General features: G+C 38.1%; 1 protein-coding gene across 2 annotated transcripts in view; it reads left to right on the top strand.

Annotated features, from left to right (window-relative positions):
- CYTH3 (cytohesin 3) overlaps positions 1-22,265 on the top strand; it is a 48,741-nt gene that overhangs the window by 6,097 nt on the left and 20,379 nt on the right. Inside the window, exons 2-4 of one of the 2 annotated variants that reach the window (XM_036392246.2) lie at positions 18,750-18,832; positions 19,399-19,463; positions 19,877-19,943. In XM_036392246.2, coding sequence (XP_036248139.2) covers positions 18,750-18,832; positions 19,399-19,463; positions 19,877-19,943 — 215 coding nt within the window. Of the gene's footprint in view, positions 1-18,715; positions 18,833-19,398; positions 19,464-19,876; positions 19,944-22,265 lie in introns of those variants that run through there. The other variant, XM_036392244.2, reaches the window with a different exon arrangement.

Raw genomic sequence — 22,265 nt, 5'->3', positions numbered from 1 at the left:
CTGGTTATGGGATCACATTTTCTGTAGACTTCTGCATGGGACCAGCCAGCACACAGGTTAGCATTTTGTGGCAGTTTCCTCCTTTTTAAAGTAATGTGATATTTAATGATTTCTTGGTCGCTTTGTCTCCCTGTGGTTCACGAGTACTTAAGCATGTACGAAAGAATTGCACTAATTTTAGTGAAGAGCTTGGACCTAATGACCATGTGCTTCATTCACAGAGGATAAAAATAAATCCCTAGCAGCTGGATTGTTAGGAAAACCTGTCAGTGTATAGAACTGCGAGGCAGGGATCCCAGGGAAGTGAAGAACACGTGGTGTTTTACTTTGTTTTATAAAAGCAAAAGAGAAGTTGTGTGAACAGATGTGCTGTTGGCATTTCTGACTTCTTCACTGTGCATTCTTTTAGAGCAGTGTATTGTCCAGGAGAGGTGTATAAATGAGGTAGTAAGGGTCTATTTATTTATACCATTTGTATAATTTTAACATCTAGCAAATGGTTTTTAATTGCATATGACTTCCTTCTTTTAATTTCAACAACTTCATGGGAAAACTTAGTATTGCAAATTTTTTTGGACAGCAGTGTTTCCTCTTAGTGGGATAGATGTACAAAATCTGGTAGAAAACCATGTGTTCTGAGGTCCTCTGAGATTTGCCTGAAGAAGGAAATGGCTTGACCTATTTGGTTGCTATGAAGTAAAAACATTCTTGTTCTCTCTCTCTCTTCCTTGTTTTTTTTTTTTTTGGTGAACATCTGTGTCACATTTATTTCATTACTTTCTGAGGTTCTTTAAGTACATTATTTGCTAATACAAAGGTTTATTTAAGGAAAATAAGTGATACATAGCTGCTCCACAATTTCATTCAATTTCTGATACGTGCTTTTAAATTGGTATGATATAAGTGGATAGGTTTTCCAGTCAAGGTTGACATGTTGAGAGGCAAACACTAATGTTATCTAGTATTTCCTAGGGAAAAAAATGTGTTTGACAAATTCAGTAGGATCACATGGAGTTAACAGGAAATGTTGCATGCTGGAACCTTGGGAAATAAATCTAACTCATAATCTCATCTAGGATTTGAAGGTGTTTTGATTTAATTTTTCAACAGCTTGGCATTCTTAGTGTGATTTTAGTGATTACCCTAATTTTCAGGTGTTTATTATAAAAAAGTTGTTTTATGCCAGGTGTATAGAAGAACTGAAACTGATTCTGTTATTTAGCAGCATAATGGAAATTGTCTCAATGAGGATATCTTTTGTTGATTTTACTAACAATTCTTCTGAATTCCATAAGAAAATTCTTCAACAAGAATCTGAGATTGGTCCATTTGTGAAAGTTGAATCTGAATTCAGATCTAGCTTTTGCTGTCATGCCCAAGGGGTTGGTTTGATCTTTTAATGTAAGTTCTTAATAAAAAAGGAGGAACCAGTGTTGATTTTTTAAATGAAATATATTGAGTGTCTTAATGAAACAAAAAAGCTGTGTGAGAATTATGAACTGTGAGTCTGCTGATCTCAGGGTATGGAAGAAGCTCACAGTTACTGTGGGAATTCGTTTTGGTGGCTCTTCTATCCAGCTGCTAGTTCTCACACAGCTTGTAGGAACATCATCTGCTTAGTCAAATGAGATGGAAATTGAGTGCTGTGCAAGGTGTACTTTGGCAGAAGGAGCTGATGGGTAGGAAAACAAATGTGGCCAATGTCTCTTGTGCTTACTCTTGTTCTCACACGCATGCATGCACAAAAAAAGGCTGAAAAAATTAGCATATGCAAGTAAGGGAACTGCCTCACACTGTTTTCTCTAAGAGGAGCTGTGAGATGTAATCTCTTAATGAGTCACCTCTAAGGTTTTTATACAACTGCCTCATTAGTGTAACTTCTAGAATGCAGATTTAAATTTTTTTTTGTTTCAATATCTGATTCATATTGCAAAATACTATTGATGCTGTCTTCTTGTTGAATTCCAAGTATTCAAGAGTCTATTTGCTGTTACATTTTTGCTTTCATGTACTGTAGATATCATGTTCCTTAATAAGGTCCTTGTTTAGCTCACAATCAGTGTTGTCTGTAGAGTCAAATTCTGACATAAACAAATCCCATTGCCTTACTTACAAGGGAGGGGGAATTCTCAAAAGGGGTATTTGTAGTTGCACTAGTTTCTAAAAAATAAGGAATTATGGTTGCTTGAGGCAGTGTTTCTTATATTCAGCAGTCGGATTCCAAGTAAGTTTTTTTTCTTTTTTGTCTTTCTTACTCAAGTGAGTTTGTCCTAATGAACTTCCTGCCCAGTCATTCTGTTGCACCGAGGAGGAATTTTCCCACCAGGCCCTGTACTCTGAGTACGGCTTCGACCACTTGCAAATGAAATTTTTGAATTTGTAAAGCTGCTGCATATTTTTGTTCCGCTGTTGTAGCTGCCCAGCCAGGGGATGTGGAGGAAAGTTGTTTTCCCAGGAAGTTGAGGTTAAACCACAGTGGTTGCAAGAAGAGATGGTGGCTCTGTTAAGGAGAAACTCCATTCTTGGGGAAGAACTTTGCAAGTTCTGTACATCCATTCTCTGACCATGAAACTCCTCCTGTGTACAGTACAGGGCTGAGTCCTGCACAGGACCATTCTCAGTGTTTCTTGAGAGACCAGGAGGAGCTGGCCCCTCTCCTGTGGCTCTGATCCAGGCAGGAGCTGCTGTGTGCAAACCCTGCCTGCTGATGGGCCATTGTAGCACATCTGTGAATAGATCTCTGGACTTCACTGTATGAAGTCTCACAGTGCTTTGTGGTTCTCTCTTTACATTTTTTGTATTTTTGGTTCAAATTTTTTAATGTTTTTTCTTTTAACTGAAAGGGTTCTGCTTGTAACCCACCCAAAACAACCACTTTGTTTGCCTTCAAGAGCCTTTATCAGGCTGAAATAATCCTTCTTATAATCTTATATTCTGTAAACCTAGTAAATATACTAATTGGGAAAAACTCACTTTGCATTTGGTCTCTGTCACGTAAATGAGTAGTCCTTAATATAGAAGTAAATGTTCATAGACTCAAAAGCAACTATGTTACTATAGAGTTTTTATTTTACTTCCTCTTCTGCTGTTCTCTTTTGACCTACTATACCCTTTCAGTCATTAAAATTATCGTATCATGTAGTAGCAGCATTTTAAAGCAGCATCCAACCTTCATCTGGGGACAGGGAGAGTATCTGTGCTCGTGTTCCCACCATCTCTTATCAGTTGTGCTGCTGTCATCCCTGATTTGCAGTTTGCAGATTAACCATTTTGTAAGTGGAAGTTGATACTGGTAGCCAAGGCTAGTCAAAGTTTAGGGAATTGGCTCTTGTGTCTAGGAAAACATTGGCAGTCACAGAAGGGAGAGATTAAAAAGTTCCAGGTATATGGGAGTAGTTTGTTCTTTGTGTAGATGTTGCTGGTTAATTCTGTAATCTCAGAATTGTGGGAATCTCAGGCTGAGTCTAAAGCCTGTATTCTGTGTGTTGTGTGTGATCAGCCTTTCTAGGCAGCTGACATTTCAGTTTGCTGTACATGTTTTAGCAAGCATAGATGAATGGAGCATATGGATTTGATTTTTTTTTTTGGCTATAGGAAGTGGATTTTTGTGCATTAAATATAGAAACTTTCTTTTTTTAAATATCTGAGCGGAAGCTCCCCACTCCCAGTGATTTTTAAATTTTTTTTTAATAAGAATACATGTAACTTTCTTCACTCTCATTTTGTGCAATGTAAGCTGGAAAGACTGCAGTGTTTTTAGTCTTGGTCTTGTACCAATAAATGACATAGTATCACATGAATGTTTTAAAAGATTAGGTGATATTTTATAAGAGCAAGCATAAAAAAAGACTGGTTCAAGTCTTTCCGCTGTGAATCCACTGATATTCAAAGTAAAGAGAGTATGCATTATGGTATTGCTTCTATTAGTCTAAAAACTTATTTATTTTCCTTTTGTATCTTCTACCTGAGTAAGTAAGCATAGAAAAGTAACGTGTTATGAAGGGGAAAGGTTGGGTGAAATTGGTAATCCAAATTAAATACAAATAATACTCTCAAGTTTATAGAGCCTGTGGGTGGGTGGACTTGGCAGATCAATCCGTTGTGGTATGTTAGACTTGAAAGAGCATATGGAGATGATTATTTTCTGGCATTTTGTAGTAAAAGTTTTTGAAGAAGGAAGTTTTAATTTCTTTTAATTTAATTTTTTTTTTTTAGAAATGAGGTAAAAAATAGGAAGAATAACACCTTTTACATTGAGCAATAAAAGAGTTTGTTGTAACAGCATACAAAAAACCAGTTTATTTGAAGGTAAGCTGCTAAAAGAAATTCTCCTACTGTTTTCCTATTGAGTGTCTTGTTTTCTGAAGGCAGCCAAAGATCCAGTGCAGCTGGGACTAATACAGGACCCAGCTGTAACTTTTTTTATTGTCGTTCAGATGTCCGGTGATGGTCAGATCTAAGTTATTGTGTGGAAATTCAGCAAAGGAAAAGGGTAGGGTGGGAAAAAAGTGACTCTCCATAAAAGTATTCCAGTAAAAGCAACAGGAACTAGGAGTATCCATTTCAGAGCTCTGCCATAAATCCCATCCTGAAATACTTAAACGCCTTCAGATTCTGCTGTAGACTTGAAGTCATTTAAGAGTTTTTGGTTAATTTTTTAAACAGAAATGAAGTGAACTGGTTGGAATGGGAAGGTGCCTGTTCTTTCAAATTATTTAATGGCAGAGGATGCTGTTTTCTCATTCACAGTACAAGGTTTTTAGTCTTTTTACTCTCTTTACAGTGTTGGTGCAGTATGTAATGCTACAACATGGAGTAGATCAACAGGTTTGCTTTTATTAATTTCACTTATGCTGTGTTTTGCTAGTTTTTGTTTTACAGATCCTAAGGATGTAAGAAGGGGAGAAGCCTAATATATTTCTATAGAATTTGGTTTGCCTTTGGTATATTTGGTACTTCCAACTTTGTCTTTTAGGTATCTACTTCCTTTCCTAATCTTCATTCTGAACTTAACTTGCCGAGGGAGTCCATCAAACAACTGCCTGAATTTCAGAGTTCTTTTACTGTTACTCCAAGCCTTTAATTTTGACTGTCATTACTCAATCAGTTTGTAATTACACTACTCTAATTTAAGAGGTTTAATAACAATAGTATACAAATTATAAGCCCTGATTGACTGAAAGATACTTCAAATACTGTAAGTTATATCCATCAATACTGACAGTGATGTGAATTTTAAAACATAATTGCTGTCTCAAACATAACCTGGATTTCTGCATTTCTTTCCATGTGCCTTAATTGGTTGTTGATATTAATTTTTTTTTGAGGAAAAAGAAAAAAGAAAGGATGAAGATTTGTAGTGGGTCTGTTGGCTGTGGGATAGCCTGGCATTTTGCCCCTCAGTGCTAGAACAGAACAGCAACAACAACTTATTTTCCTTCCTGAGCAAGTAGGAGCTGATCTCTGGCTTCAGAGTGGAAGTGAAATGTGGACAAGCTCTGTGCTTAGAAGGCAGAACACTTCTAACACAAACCAATTGCTATGCAAAAACATCTGTGATGTCCTTCTTTTGCATACAATATTTTAAATTAATACCATGCAAATAATTTGCTTTACTCTTTTTTTTTTTACATTTGCAGGGATTAAATAACCAGTATTACATGGTTATTTATTACATTTATTCTTGTTTAGTAAAGATGGTAGTCAGAGTTCTTTTCTCCCAGTTTTTAAAGGCTATGTTCTTTATGTGAATTGTGAAGAGCCTAAAGGAATCTCTCAGTTGTTTTCTTGAAGTGCAGGTCAACTTCCAGTGCATTTTGCAAAACTGGTCTTATGTAGACTCTGCCAATGTCAAAGACCATTAAAATATAGCAACTAGAATGAGAAACTTGGCTTACAGATTTGCTTTAGGATGTTTTGGCTGTATTCATGACACACTATAAGGAAAATGAAGAAAATATTTGTGGCTTGAGAATAAAATCTGCCAGCTAAGCTGAAGAAAGTAGTATGATAATGTCTTGCATTTGGAGAGAACACTGCACTGCAACTCTTACTGTATTGTGTTTTTCTCTGGAGCTCATATGGACTTAGGAGATCTGATTTTCTAATGTGATGGGAGAACATCAAAAGGTCCTTCTCACATTGGAGAAATAATAGTACAACAATTCTAGCCAAGTTTTGGCTTTTCACTCCCTCGTTTTACATTTTGAATAAAGGGTTTCCTGCTGAACAAACACATGTTAGTCTGATAGCATTTTCCTGTATTTGAATTGTGAACAGTCAAATGACTCCAAAAAGTGTATGTTGAAGTAGATACAGGGTTTTAGCATAGAATATGTGCATACAATAAATCTATTCAACTAATCAGTCTGCTTCCTTTCTCTCCCACCCCCTTACAGCTGGAAGTTCATCAGCTTCTGGTACTATATCTAGCTTCCTCTTGAGACTTTCTGGGGTAGAGTTAACAGTGGTGGCAGGCATTGGTGAACAATGTTGTGATTATGTTCTGTGGGGCTGTATAAGTTGTCATTTTCCATTGCTGCTATTTCTAATGGAAAATATGTCATCTATTTAGTACGAGCATATTATGTGTGCTGTGCAAAGTTGCATGCTGCAGGGTTTAGTGAAAGCATGTACATCATCATTAAATCAGTATAAAGTATTTCTAGATTTCATTAGTGACCAATTTGGCATGTAAAATGGAAAATTTATGGTAAGGTTTTATTTTCATAAGTTCTTAGCTAGGATAACACAGGATGGCTGGACTTTCTTAGTTCGTAATTAATGATGCTTTGAGGTTCTTCAGTGTATGTTAAGACATTGCAAAGAATGTGGAAGAATTCAAAAAGAGAAAAACTAGATGTTGTCATATCAGTTGTGAACTTCATGACAAAATACTTGCAGTCAGATCTAATGGAATTTAATAGCCTGATTGAAAACTGTTATAATTTTTTTGTTGTTGTTGACCTTTTTGCTTTAAAGGACCACAGTGTAATTTTTCAGAAGCAGCTTCTGGACATTTGGAGATCCTGGTTAAACATCTGCAGAGTCAGTTAAGTATGGCACTTAGGTGTTCTGGTTGATCTTCAAATGACTCAACAAAGTTTCAAAATCCACTTTATTAAGACATTTAAAAATGTAGAATAGATGCTATGATTGAAGAATCTTTTAGAAGTAGTTTTTGTACGATTTTCAAGTGGACTGTAGACTGCTGCCTGTGTAGATTTATGTCAGAATTATTGGAGGCAAAATCTAGGCTTAATAGTGCCCCTTCTTTTATTACCAGCCACTTTTTTCAGTGTTCAGGAAATCATTAAAACAATGAAGAGTTTACCTGTGGATGGTGTTCTCCAGGTGGTTTGTGCTCACTGCTGCATTGTCCATGTCTATGATGCACAGAAGATTTCTGAACTGCACTAGGAGTTTTCCCACTGTTCAGTATGTCAGCTGTGTTGGAGCTGCAGACACTGGTGCTGCAGACTGCTGAACAGAAGTTACAGCTTGGTATTTCTGGCTGCCCTAAGGCAAATTTAGGATAATTGCAAGTATGTTAATGTGAGTCAGATTTTTTCAGTCTTACACAAAGTTTGTCTTTGTATAATGAAAGCTTGTGGCAGGTAGAGCCCTGCTCTGAAGGCACTGCCTCTTTGGAAAGGTGCTTAGCAGAGGCTGCATCTGACCACACTGTCAATGGAACTGGTATGTGCAGGTGAAAACCCAGGCTTTGCTCTTGGTTTTACCCATTTAGGAAGTGATCTCTTTTATTGTTACCTTTTGTGTCATGTTGAGGGGTCACAGAACTAAAACACATAGTCCTACTTAATTGTTTCCTAGTCAACAAAAATACTTAGTATTTGAGCACTACAGGATGAAGTGGAAATCTTAGAAAAAAAACGTTTATTAATAGGAGCAGTGGGAGATGGTGGACTTAAAAACAAGATTGAGGGCTAAATCCCTGTTAGTTGCTTACATTTTCAGGGAAAATGCTGAGTCTCAGAGACACTGAGAGTAATAACACTAAATTGCTTAGATATTTGAAGTTGTATGGATGTGATTTTTTTTTTTTCTTGTTAGGTACTTAGCTGAGAAAAAATTACTAAGTTACTTGAAAATAAAGTACAAAAGATTATGTGTTCAGATTATTTTTCACTGATCTCTGGAAGGAATGCAGTGATTTTGCCAGTAAGGGGCAGAGAAAACAGCTTAGAAAGGGCAATGTAATATTTCAGCAGATTTAGTTGAAACAGTTGGGGGAAGTTTAAATAGGAAGAATGTATTTATATTTGATCAGAATGCCAGGAGGTCTGCCTGGAGTATGAAAAACCTTTCTTTTTGTAACATAGAACTTATGTCTGTACTTAGAAGAATTTCAGCAGATGTGGAGTGTGCTCTATTTTGGAAGCATGGTGAGGCAGATTTGGTGTGACTGCTGATGGGCTTTTGCCAAGCAAAGAATGAGAGACCAGGGGTTTGACCTTACGGTAAGTGGATCCATCCAACAGGCTTGTTATCAGTGGGCCAGATAAAAAGCTCTTTTATATCTGAATTAGTGACCTGTCAAGCTAATTGTTTCATGGTGTGATGGCAACCAACAATTCACAAAAGCTGTGTGTACTCTTTTCTGAGGAATCTGAAAATGTTTCACAGTCTTAAATGAAGCTTTGCTATTCCTTCACCAACAAATCCACGAGTAAATTCCTGACTGACTCTGTGCCCTCTCAGACTTCAGGCAATGTGACCAATGGGCCTGTTGATGTAACAGTAAGACACTGGAGCATTTCAAGCCTAAGACAGCCAAGCAGCAAGGTACTGTATTAGCTGTAGTGCATTTCTCTCCAAGCACTGCAGCTCATTGGTTTCCATAGCAGGTACCACGGTTACTTTTTTTGGAGGAGACTGCAGGAATTTCAAAGGCTTACACTATATCAGACGCCACAATGTTCACAGAGTTGTGCATCCTGGAATCTGTCTTGTTTTGGGTGAATATGAATGCTGCTCAAGCAGTTACTTGATAGATGAGCAGTCCTGTGTGGCTCTCCATAGCTGCCTTTGGAGACATTCCTCAGGGAAGGAAGATTGCTTTCAAATCCGGCTCCACCTCCTTCAGAGTGCAACCGATCTTGGAAAATGAATAAATAGAAAGCTTCTGCAATAAATACTGTTCTGAAATCTAACTCCAGAACTGTGTCAGGCAGGGGTGGGGGAAGAGGAAAAATCAACTTTGCCTTGCTTTTTCTGAAAATTGGATTGTGTGCTTTAGAAACAGCCGGCAATCCTAAGTAACGGCTAATGCTCCTCACTAATGAGTGCAGTGCTGTGAGCAGATCCCTCGTTGCCAAGAGTAGATGTTACTGGAAATTTGTGACAGAAAGCCTGGCTGAGCCCAGCTGTTTTGCTGGGAACACCGTAGGTCTGATGAGCTGTGCCTGAATATTGAGCAGGATTTGGGGGTATTGCTGGCAGCTGACCACAGGCTCTGGGCTCCAGGACCCCCCTGCAGCTGCTCAGCGACATTCCTGTCAATTTTCCAGGCTGCTATTCGAAATGGATCTGACAGGAATGTCTGCTACTACTCTGGTGTGTTTGCTTTTCAAGTCTATTTTCCAAGATCTATCCTAGGAAAAAATGTAGGTACCTGCCAGCCAGCCGCTTCCTCAGAAGGGGAAACACAGCCCTTCTGTAAGGGTAAAGCTGAAACATGTTACAGTCTTATTCTTTTTTCCTTCTCATGCCATTTCGAAAGCCAAAGGAATCAGTGTTTTTGTTTGCCTCTTCCTCACAAAGAATGTGATGAAATGACCTCTGCATTCAGGAGGAATTGCCCCATTCTTGATCTGAGTTGCTTGGATCCTGGAGCTGAAAGAAGTCTAGATTGGCAGCAGGACATGTCTGGGTAGTCCAGTTGTTCACAGAGACTACTGGGAGTCATGTACCAGTGGGAGATGAAGTGTCCCTTCTTTCCTTTTCATCCACACATTCTCCTTGGGATGGCTGGGAGAAGGAGTCCTCTCCTGACTGACAAGGAAAAGAATTTGACAGAGGAGTAATTTGCTCTTTTCCTGTCAGTAATTTAAGCTTTGTCTCACACTCTACGGAGCTGCTGGGAGTCATCCCAAACACGCTGAAGTGACCACAGAACCAAAGCCTGAGCAGTGCTGCAGTACTTGAGGCTCTCCAGCTTCCCAGTCTGTATGGGCTCCCACTTGTTCCTCCCATTTTCCATCTGCAGTCTGAGCAGGTCTCTCTCCTGTGCTGGTCATCCAAAGAGTTGCTTAAAGATACAAAGTATTTTTAAATTCCTGTCAGTGTTGTCTGTATGCTTGGCTCAATCAGAAGTGAGCTGTGCTGTCATAGAAATTAGTCATGGGACCATCCAGTTCTTTGTATAATTCTGTCTAGTAATACACTGCAGTTGTATTGGGCAAAACCACAAATGCCCCGAGTTAAAAGGCACATTCTGCTTCTGTTGTGTGGCTTAAAAGGTCTTACTTGTGGAAAGCTATTGCATCTACACATTTTAAATTCAGAATTTTCTCTTTTTGCTGCAGGCATGCAAAATCCACTGCTCTTTTGCTGCCCTTTCTTTGCTCTGTAGTGAATGAAGGGTTTCAGCTAAAGACATGATATCTCTAATGTGACACTGAGCTGTGCTGTGCATAGTTGGCATGGTGATCTGTTCCTTTCACCTCCTATATAGTGTTGAGGGGGAGCCCTGATTTCCTTCCCAAGACTCCCACTTGAAAAGTGGCTGTTGTTCTGCATTGCCAGTGGATACATAATGTGCTGTCAGCTGCTATCCATGCTCTCCCCATGTGTTATTGCTGCATCATCCTTTTCCTCAGGGGGTGCTAAAATTTTTTGTGACCTGAATCTTGCCATGAAAGTGTACTAAAGAAATTCAGAATTTGCAGACTTCCACTCTGTAAAGACTAAATTTGTGTTAATGCATACTATAAATAAAATGTACTATAAGCAAAGGCTTTCAAATGCAAACATCAGAGAAAATTTGTTTGATTTCAGCTATGGCACTACCTAAGTTCCCCATTTGTTTCTCCAGTTTTGCACATACAAATGCTCCACAGAGAGAAAATGATTACTGAGCTTTCCCGAAATTATTTATCTGTGAGATTCTGCCTTGCAGCATACATAATGAGGAGGGGGAAAAAATTTGTTTCTGTTTGACAGTATTTTGTTGGTTTGATGCAGTGTAAAGAAAAAGCTTGAGGCCACTTCATTTTGGAGGAGTGATATCTGTGTTTATAATGGTGGTATTACTACACAAAGCTGGTTCTGATCACCCTTCCTCATTATTTGCTGTGCAGAAAAGAAATCAGGTGCAATCATTTTGTTAAATAGCTGAAAGCAGAGTAAGAGAATTTTAAGGCAGTATAGATGGCCCCAGTGTCCCTAAGGCAGCAGGACAATACAGGACTGTGCATTTTTATTTACAGTGCTTGGCACAGCACAGCAGCGCATTTGTCCCACATTACTTCAATGTTACTGTTTTCCATGTTGGAAGGGGACTGTGATGTTAAGATGTGATAATGTGACAGTGTGTAGCTGTACAACTGAAATCAGAATGGTGATTCACCAGAATTCCTGAATAGTGATTGGTAACTGATGCTGCTGGAGGCACATGTTATGTTGGATAGTATTTCCTGTATCTGTGCTAATCTGTTCTTAGCCCTCTCTGAAACACACCACTACTGTGTGGCCAACATCTCCTTTTTTAATTTCCACATTAGCTGGCATAACATTTTTCAGCACTTCTTAAATATGCATGGATATGCATATTTTAACACTTTATATTATTAATGCAAGTATTAATGTATTTGGGTAAGAGACTTAACATTTTAAGTTAAACTCAGCTTTCTTTTCATATTCAGTAATTTGTATTTACATATTTTAGAAAGAAAAGTTGGCCTAGAAGCATCTTCTGATCTTGAAGCAAGAGTGGAGTGACTTCAAAAGAAAAATTCTTCTGAAAGGAAATCCATGCTTATCTATTATTAATATCAGGTTGAACTACTTTTAGTATTTAGAGAATACAGCCTGTAAGGGTGGGTTTTGGGGCTGAGCTAAGCTGGTTTTAGGGCTGGCCGACCTCAAGGGGGTTGCTGTCCCCTGTACCTTTGTGCTGCCAGGGGTTTCTGCTGTGCCTGTTTTGTTGTCTTGGGCAATTCTGTGGTCCCTTGGTGAAACCATTTTTCCTGCTGAATTGGGGAAAGGAACAACTCAGAAACAACAGGGTCCAGGCACTGAATGGCAAAGCAGTGCAGGAACACAGAGGAGCCAACTCACTGCCTGTGACATCTTGCTCAGACCTTGTCCCTGTATTTTTTCTTCTTTCTCCCCAAGTGATGCTCCTTTATGTGATTGAAAGTGGTTCTTTCATTTAGTTGCTGTAAAACATTTGGTTTCCTAATGGAAATACATAAAAACATTGAAATGAATTAAAGGAGGTCGGTATAATATAATCATGATCTTCAACACTGCCTGCTCATGAAAATAAAGAGCACAGACAGTAACAAAAAAATACTCATTAACTGAAACACACCCTGCTTTCTAATGGCCAGTATCTGTGTCAGAGGCCTAATTAGGAGCTAAACAGCAAGAGAGGTGGCTCTGCAGTTTCTGTGGAGTGTATCTGTATGTCTCTGTCTCAGTGGGTGTATCTGTGCAGGAAGGTGAGGATGGGAAGTTGCTCCTCTCTGTGCTTTGGTGCTGTTAGAAGGGCAGCCCATGGCTCCCGGGCAGGATTAGCAGCTCATGCAGAGCTCTGGGAAGCCTCTCCAGTCCCGTTCCCCTGCACAGCTGTTGGTGCTCGTGTTCTCTGCTCCCAGTTTGTAAAACACATCTGCTCTGGCTGCTGCCTCCTCTGCCTTTTGTGCTCCATAGACAGAAACATCTGCAGGTGGTACCATGGCAGGGCACGTCAGTTGTGATATCTGAACTAAGATGGTTTTTGGGAAAATTTTCCTTCCCTCCAAATCAGTGTTAACTGGACCCTGATTTTGCACAATTTTGCAGCTGCCTGCTTTCTGCTTGACTAGAGAGACTAACACATTAACAAATTATATAAGGCTATTTCTGGCCAGAACAAAAACATAGTCTTGCCTTATTTGAAGTAATTCTTATGGACTATAAGAAATACTGTTTGTTTTTTACAAGAGATGATTTCGACTGTCATCCTGCTGGACTTTTTCTATATGAAACAAAAAATGTATTTTGTATTTCCAATTTTTATGCTTTTGTCTGTTTAAAAAAAACCGTACACGAATATGTACCACTGATATAATAAACCTGCTTTGCAGCTGAAGTAAAAGGAAAAAATCTTGAAGGTGTAGTAGGTCAGAGGGAAACAATTTCCTCTAAAATCCTGAAAATGTACTTTTATGTGGTAATAATATTTTTAGGGTTCCCCATCCTATTATTAGAAGCACAAAATGATAATATCTTTACTGTAACTTTCCTGCAAAGTATGCACTTATCCTAAAGAAAAAAAAAAAATGTTTTCAGGAACATCTTGTAATGGTGTGATTTCCAGCAGCTAAACAATGAGAATGATGGATGTGCGTTGGAGGTTCTCTTCTGGGTTTGGCCACTAATGTGATTTCTGGCCACAGAGTCCCTTGTGATTGAAAACTCAAAATAACTCTGCAAGCCATGGATTCTGTCCTAGATTCCTCATACCACCAACTGGTGATTTTTTTGTGTGTGAAAGGATATTGTGTACAGGATTATTTCCCCCTTTAATGGCAGTGTCATTGCTCCTATGCTGGAACATGCTCAGCAGTGACTAAATAGCAGATTAACACAGTAAGGTAGTTAAGGGAGCAGCCAAACCCAGCTGGTTTTACTGGTGGAATTTAGTGTAGATACAGTTTGTTTCTGCCCTGTGAAGTGAATCTATTCAGAAGGATGTCCTCCTACGAAAACTTCTATGGAATTTTTAATAGCCAGAAGTGGTTGGAGCATTGTTTATACATCTTGTCTGAAAGCTGGAAAATGTTCCTCTAATCGAGTTTTAAAAAAGGGAACATGTAGGGGGAAAGGAAGAGAGAACAGCCTGAGAATATCCGTTGAGGCAAATATTCTGAGACAATCAGATTTGTTCTCAGAGATGAATGTATATTATTTTAAAGGCCAGAAGAAACATGTCTGCTCATTTTGTGTATGAGTAAGGAAAGGTTTGTTTAGTTTAAAGCCTTGCATTGTGTAAATATCTTTACACTTCCAAGATGTTTCAACTGCAGCAAAATTAAATTCCATCTAATTGTTTTTTGCTTGGAATGCAAATATTGAAGACCACTAATTTGGGACTGACACAGAAGAAGGAAAATGTTTATCTTTATGAAACCAAGAAGTTAGCTTGAGAAGTTAGCAATGAGAGTCAGGGTGTTGTATTGCTTTGTAAGTGGGGTTACAGAATTAGTGTTTTGCCTGTGTTAGATATTGTTAGATGTTTGCTTTCTGCTGTTTGTGGATATTTTACTGTGTCCTCTTGAGAGACTGAACTCTGAAGTCAGTTGAAGGGGTCAAGTGAGATTGCTTTAGACTTTGGCTGGTGACTGGCAATTAAAAGGCTAATGAGTGAATTTAAACAGGGGAGTTTTGCTTCTTACTGCTGGAGAGCTGGAAAAGATTTAAATTTTACTACTGAGAAAGAGAACAGTGTCATGATATGGACTTAGAAAGTACTGGGGTTCTGTTTCCTATTATGGGATTTGCTCCTAGTTTTCACTAACCTGTGGGAACTTTCTTTGCAAGCTGATCTGTTGCAGTTCTTTCTCAATCTCTAAAGGTTTTGGGGTTTTTGGTACTTGCTAGCTCAAAAATGCTTCATGTTGAGAGTTGTGGGATAATGCTCTTCTTTGGATATTGTACTTGGGCTGTCCATGGTGGAGAATTACTTAACCAAGTGACATCACAACTGATGCACAATACACTGATTTCTGTGGTGAGATGCAGTTTTTTTCCCCTAGCAGGGTGTAGTAAACAGAGCTGTATTAAAAGTGTGTTCCATTAAGTGTTGCATTATAAGATGTTAATTTAAGTACATATAGTTCAGTTACAGGAATTGAATTCTATGGACCAAGTTGGAATATATTAAATATTTTTCTGGTTTTCTGTTGGTAGCAGGAGTAGTATTGCAACATACATGGTGTTGTGTGTTTCTTTCTGTTTGGCCAAGAAGATAATTGTATTTTCAACAACTGTATTCCTCATGAATAAAATATCAGTAGTATATTGACTTTCTATTTAGTAATACCTGAAGGTCTGAAGTTCTAGAAACAGGAAATGCTCTCCCTGTAAGCTAAAAGATTTCACAGAAATGACTTACATTAGAACATTGTCTTTATTTAAAGATTAGAAGATAGCATGAAAGAATGCTGCAGCTGTAGCTTGTTCACTGTACTGAAATGCTTTTGTTCTTTTTTAGTATTTAAATGTTCATGCTAACTCCTCCCATCCTGTCTGCTTTGTGTTTAGATTGGTGAAAGAAAAAAAACCAACCCAGAAGTGACTCAGAGAGGACAGCTAGAAAATTTGTTTTACATAACAAATACATAATATGTGCTCCATGAGTTATTTTGTGTGGAGGATTTTGTGAAGACAGGGTTGAAAAAGAAGTGTTTTCTGGAGGCAGAAGGGTGGCATTGGGAGGGGTCTTGCCAGAGCAGATCATCTCTTACCATGTGCCTGCAGTGTTTGCTTAGGACTGTGAAGATGTTTTAGTCCACCACTGTGTGTTACCCTCCTATGATAATGTTTCAAAAGCCTTAATTGAAATGCAGAAATACTGTTAGCCTTTGTTTTAAGACACAGAGTTGAAACAGCAGGTACAGTAGCCATAAAGTCCCAGGGCCTCCTGGAGCTGGGACACCTTCCAGGCTGTAATGCCACGTGAAATCTCTTCAGAAACTTTTTTTGGGTGCATTGAGTTTCCCACTGATACATTTTCTACAGCATAAAGAGCAGCACTGGAGGAGGGAGGCAGTGATAGAAAGCAGTAGAAGGATGAAAATGAGCAAACACCTTCAGTATCACACAGAGGCCAGTTCATGTGAGTACAGGACAGTGCAGCTGGGAGTGATCCTGGTGAGTCACACATCCCTCTGGGCTGGTAGTGTGAGGGGAAGAAAATGACTGTCTATACTCAGAGTTTCTAGAAGTTGAGCAGTACTGTAACTCCCACTCAGTTATATCCTGACTCTTTTACTCTTGTCAAAAGATACTGAAATATTTGGCTCTGATATTTAAATACCATTGTTTAAAGATGTTGCATTAATGTCCAGTTTTATATAAGTCCTCTTCAAGTGCAGAATCTTCTTTTCCAGCAGACTGCTTGTCTTTTATGTGGCAGATAAATACTTGATGTTATTCCCTAATGCAGAATGTAGTCTGACTCCATTTAGCTTTTTTCCTTTCTGTCTAACAGCATCATTAATTATACTGTGAGGCTTGTCTCTACTGTGGCTGTGATCAGAGGAAAGGAAAATACAGCAGACAGTATTTGGGTGCTGTAGGAAAACACTGAGGTGTTTGATTTCCTTTTTTTTTTTTTTGTGGGTTGCTTGAGCATAGAAAACTGTTACAATTCGTGTTGATTCCAAAAAAGCAATTTCAGTCGTTCCAGATATTCCAAACCTGTCCCAAGGAGCCTTCACTGCATGGGGGAGTAAGGGAGAGGAAACTGCAGCACCACTCACTGGTGTGCAGATTTGGGAGAGCTTGTGGTAGTGGCTAATCCAGAGGTTTTGTTACTCAGCTTCAATAAAAAGCAACATCATCTCTGTCAATATTGCTCAAGATGATTTTCTCTTTGAGGTTTGATTAGTATTTCCAGTTGCCAGTGAAGGTGAGAGTTACCAAAATGTCTTGCTTCAGCAAAGAGTTAAAAATTTAGCATCTCTTACTAGTACTGCTACTGTAAAGCTGCAGTGTAATTTCATCTACAATACTGCAAAAATGCTTTAAGGATCTCAGAGTGTGCTTCCTAACTAAGAGTCATTATATATGGTTTGCCTTTTTATAATCAATATTGGGTAGCAGTATTAATTTTTTTTTTGTCAGTTAACTAGTTGGAATATTTGTGGTGTATTTATGTACACTGTGTCTGTGTAGTCATTAATTCTTTGTGGTATAGGATCTTGAAGTAAACATGTAAGACAAAGGTGTAATGTAGGGACATGTATTTATAAGGTTTGATGCAAAAAGAATCCTACCACTGTTCACATGCAAGAGATTTTTAGGAGTGGGTGGCTTTCTGATGAGAATAAGCAGGTAGACATACTGAAGTCTGGTATTTGTTCAACAGAAGACTGTTATTTCCTAAACTGAAAGTAATTTAATCATGTTTGTATCTGGAGTAGTTAAATGAAATCATTTGCCATAATTACTTCTTGTCTAACAAGGTCTGTCGCCATTTGGAGTTTGTTATGATTTGGATCCTAAAAGGAAAGGAGCTTGACCAGTGGATGTTGAAATAATCAATATATTTCATTATTAGGATTCAAACAGAAGCTCTGTTCCAAATGTGTGTTTAAAACTCTCCTCTCAAGCTGAACTTTTCTTTGTAATCCTGTTGCTACAGTCTGTTGTGTGTGTATAGGACATAAAAGAGTGGCCTTGACCATCCCAAATGAGTGCATTTGTTGTGTGTTGCTCTTACAGACCTTATTAATTACTTTTGTTGTTCCATTTTACTGAGCTGGAAGGAAAAGCTGTTCTATAATTAAGGAGCTACTCCCAAGAGAGTGGGAACATTAGAACTGTTATTACAGGATTGTTACACAGGAGGTGAATATTTGTAGTTGGTGTCTAATGCTGTACAAATGAGCAGAAGTAATATCTGTCCAAAGAAGTTTCTTGCTGGGGAACATCTGATTGTTCAAGAAAAGCAGTGGTTTTATGCTGATGATTTTTGGTCTTTGCTGGTTGTCAGACAGAGACACAGGGTGAGGGTAGGATGAGTGACAGACACGCATTTGCATCCTCAGTAGCAACTGATTTTTATCAGCAGGGCCATGTATTTCATTTAGTATGGCCAAGGAGAGACCTAAAATAGATTTAAATACTACAGACTCACCTGAAAGATGTTATGCAAAGCCCATGTTTGTGTTAGATAACTGATTTTGCTGCTGTACTTGTGTGTCCTACTGCTGGGAGGTATTTGGTGTGAGGATGTGTTGGGTTGTACCTGCCTGCATCTCTCTCTCAAAGCAGCCAAATGAGGGGCACTGCTGGCATTAGGGATGTCTGAATTCAGCACTAGGATACACATCTTGTGTAGAGCATTGGCTATTCTTGGCTCTTTTCCCTGGAAGAGAGTCATATCTTCTGAATCATAATTTATTTACATGTAGAATTTTGATATGTTACTGATGTAATAGAATTATATCCGACTTGAATTTGGCAATTAAGCTGTAGAACCAAATCTTGCCACATCACATGATAACAAGATTCCTTTAATTGTCTGGGTTTTTTTGAAAGATAGATTCTGTCCATAGTCATTCATTCAATTACCTTACTTAGGATTTTTATAAAGCAGATTACAAATATATTAGATTTAGATTTCATTTATGTTGTTTGTTTTGATTTGTTTTGGGTTTTTTTCCCTGAAAATTATGTAAAAGAAATGTCCCGATGTTTCATATAAGCTTATTTTTCCCAATCAGTTTAATGAGTTTTATGTGTGATGATGAGGTATCAAATGCTAAAAAATTGTACATTTTGCTCCATTCCAGTGCCTGATGATCTCTCCTTGGAAGAAAGAGAAGAGCTTTTAAATATTCGTCGCAGGAAAAAAGAATTGATTGATGATATTGAGGTAATTGATTTACTGTAAAGATGCTTAGAAGACTCCTTCAGTAGATTAAGTTACAGACCTAAGCTGCAGACTTAAATATGAATTTCAGGATTTCAGGTAATGGTTTTAAAAGCATATAAAAGACTTAAACAAATACTTCTAATAGTGAGCAGGATTTATGCATCATATGTGTGCTTTAGAAAAGATTAGCTTCTGAATTTAGGTAATGCAATGTGTACAGATGTCCACATTTTCTTTGTGTAATCAAAAACTCATTAAACAGCAGATGTACATCCAGCATAGGAGTGAGTGAGAAATGTGGGTAAAGAAATCTTATTAATTGATAATGGCAGCTTGGTCTTGGTGCTCTGGACAAGCACACCCTGAGAGTGCAGGTTCATGTGTTTAAGTCATTCAGTTGTGATAAAATCTTTAAATACCTAAGGAAGCCCTAAGATTGTTCACTTCCCTTCAGGTAAGTAACAAATATTAGACAATAAAACCTAATAGATCATATTATTATATGATAGATGATTTCAAAAGATGTTCTAATATAGGTTAATGTATTGTCCTTCCTTCTTTTACAGAGATTAAAATTTGAAATTGCTGAGGTTATGACTGAAATTGATAATCTGACTAGTGTAGAAGAAAGGTAAGTAATGCCAACATATGGACATGATTCAGTAAGACCTTGGAACAGGTCTTCCAGGAACTGCAAGTAAAAATACCTTTCCCATACTAAACAAATGATGGATTACCTTTATTTAGTCTGTTATAAAGCCTGACTTTATGCCATGCAGGTGTGTCATTTGTTTAGCTAGAGAATGTGTTGGATAGAGTGTAATATTTTACTGTCCTGTGGATAAGGATATGGGTCTCTGAAGCTGCAGTTCCTTAAAGGAGTTGAAAATAGTATCATAATTTTCTCCATTATGAAAAGTGAATGTCTTAATTTTGTAGTAGAAAATACAAAGTAGCCACAACAAATTAAAAGCTCATCTAGAATCTTTTTGTAAAAGAGTGACTGGTAAGTGCTTGTTGTTTCTTCATTGTCTCCATATGTAGCAAAACTACACAAAGAAATAAGCAAATAGCCATGGGAAGGAAGAAATTCAACATGGACCCAAAGAAGGTAAAGAATTTTTTTTTCACTTGTCAGAAATCAAGTTTCTGCTAATAGTGTGTTCTATGACAAATACTTCTATGGCTTTTTAAAGAAATATTTCTGATAATATAAGTTCCTAGGCCTTACTTGCATGTCCTGTAACACACTGAGCAGAGGGTTAAAGTGGAAGCAGCCATCAGGTCAGGTGCCAGCTGTCTGCTTCTTTCACTTAAACAAACCCTTGATAATGGAGGTTACTTATCAACAACCAAATATGCCAGGTATTGATTGACCTGGCTTGCTTTGTACCTGATAGAGGTGTTCTGTGTTGATATGTCAAATATAATTAATTTTTTTTTCATGTGTGGTTGTTAGTGAGGCCATACTTCTTTTTCTTTAATGCTCTCCTATTTTATCTTTCAAAATACCTTTGCCATATTTTTTGTTTTCATGCAGACTTTTATATTTGGGTATCTAAAGCATGTGTCTGAAAAAGGCATGTGTGAACATCTGTATTTTTGTACATACATATATAGATATATCCATATAGATTTGTACCTATCTGACTTGTACAAGCTTGGTGGCCAGTTCCAAGGAGTCTGCTCTGCATGTAGCCAAGAAGTAATGCAGTTCTTTCTGGAATGCCTCTCTGTTTCTCAAATAGTTGTTCATTTTCTGGAAAATCTGTGGACCTGCACATTCTCTTACAGACTTCCCCTGCAATGTTTAAAAGAGCTTCTTTGACATATTTGACCTTTTGCCTTTGCTTTTCATATTTCATCTTCCTTGCTTTGTTTTATTGTCCTCTATTGTTTGTCATTGAGATTCCATTTTGAATTGTGAAGAGTATTCTTTAAGGTCTTCTTGGAAATTATTTAGCATTTGTTTTTCTGTGTTCTTGACATGTTTTCTTTCCAATTGTATTGAATTCAGTTACATTTTGGTGGCTTTTCTGAAATGTTCCAAGTACAGTGTGGCTTCTGTTCTTCAGACTGTTTCCAGTTTGCCAGAGATTCTCAAGTACAAGAAGCCTTTCTAAAATGCTGGCCATGTCTTTTATTTTTATTTTCCACTTTGGTGACTGCTTAACTTCTGTTCTTTTGGGGGCAGAATACCCCCAACTATCCTGGTAGTTTCCTGTGGCCCTCCAGCTCTTTCAAGTCCTAGAAGTTTGTGGCAAAGTCACAGGATGATGTTCAGATGCTTTCATTCCAGCATTAACTATTTTTTGTTATGGTTCTTACTGGATGAAATTATTTCTATAAATAGATGCTGTGGCCACATTGCTACTGTAACATAATTTAAATGTGGTGAACAGACTCAGAGTAGTAATTTCTCAATAATGCCTGTGCTCAGTGCTGCTGCAGTAGCTGTCTGCTCTAAAGCTGGGCCCTGGTGTTGCTTGCAGCTGCTGCATTAAGTTCCAGACAGCTGAAGTGTGTAAACATCCTTGTGGTGCTGGGAAAAGCTACCTGGGGTTCACTGGGAAAAGGATATTTTTCATTCAGAAACAGGAGGGAAGATGCTCTCTGGATTTAGGAATGCCAAAGATTAGGGTAATAATACTTGGGTTGAACCCACCAAGTTTCTTCCTTTGAAACCAGGTAACAAAGGTCTGATGTTTTCATATTAGCAGGAGCACAGTGAGGTAATTTTCTTTTATCACTTCTGTTTGAAGACATTGCACATTCATGTGTGTGTGTAGAGCATTTCTCCCTTGCCCCCTCTGAAAATAGGAGTGTTATGATGTACTTCCAGGATGTTGTACCTGGGAGTTTGGGTTTGGTGAGCTCCTGTGGGAAGGGTCATGGTAAAGTTTGTAAAACACTTCAAGAATCCCTGTGCAGAGACAAAGTTGTGCTGGAAATTGGCTGTGCTGAAGTCGGTACTGCCTGTGTTGGGCCCAGGAAATGAATTCTCTGTGACAAAGGCGGAGTTTAAACAACTGCAAAATTTATAATTGAGTTACTGGAAAAGCTATGAAATTCAAAGCAGATTTCATTGCAGCGATGTAAAATAAAAAATAAATCCATGCAATATTTGCAGTGAATATTGAAAATGTCTGTAGCAATGAGTTTTGTGTGGGTAAGTTAAACTAGTACAGCTGTCATCTGTCTCCTGTCAGTCTACAGAAAGAAAATTTGCATCAAGACAAAAGATAGTGTAGGAGGTGGGGGTTTGCTTGGCCTATTTTGCCATTTATTCCAGACACTGAACTTGTTGTCCCAGACAAATTACTTTTCCTGTCTGTTTGACTTCTGGTTCTTTTAACATCTTAGGAATAATTAAAAAAAATCAGGAAAAGGAAAATTAAATTGATTTTTTTCAATATGGGAAAGTGTCTGCTTC

The sequence above is a fragment of the Molothrus ater genome, chromosome 16, assembly GCF_012460135.2.
Source record: "Molothrus ater isolate BHLD 08-10-18 breed brown headed cowbird chromosome 16, BPBGC_Mater_1.1, whole genome shotgun sequence".
NCBI classification, from domain to species: Eukaryota; Metazoa; Chordata; class Aves; order Passeriformes; family Icteridae; genus Molothrus; species Molothrus ater.
This window is presented reverse-complemented; position numbering and strand designations above follow the sequence as displayed.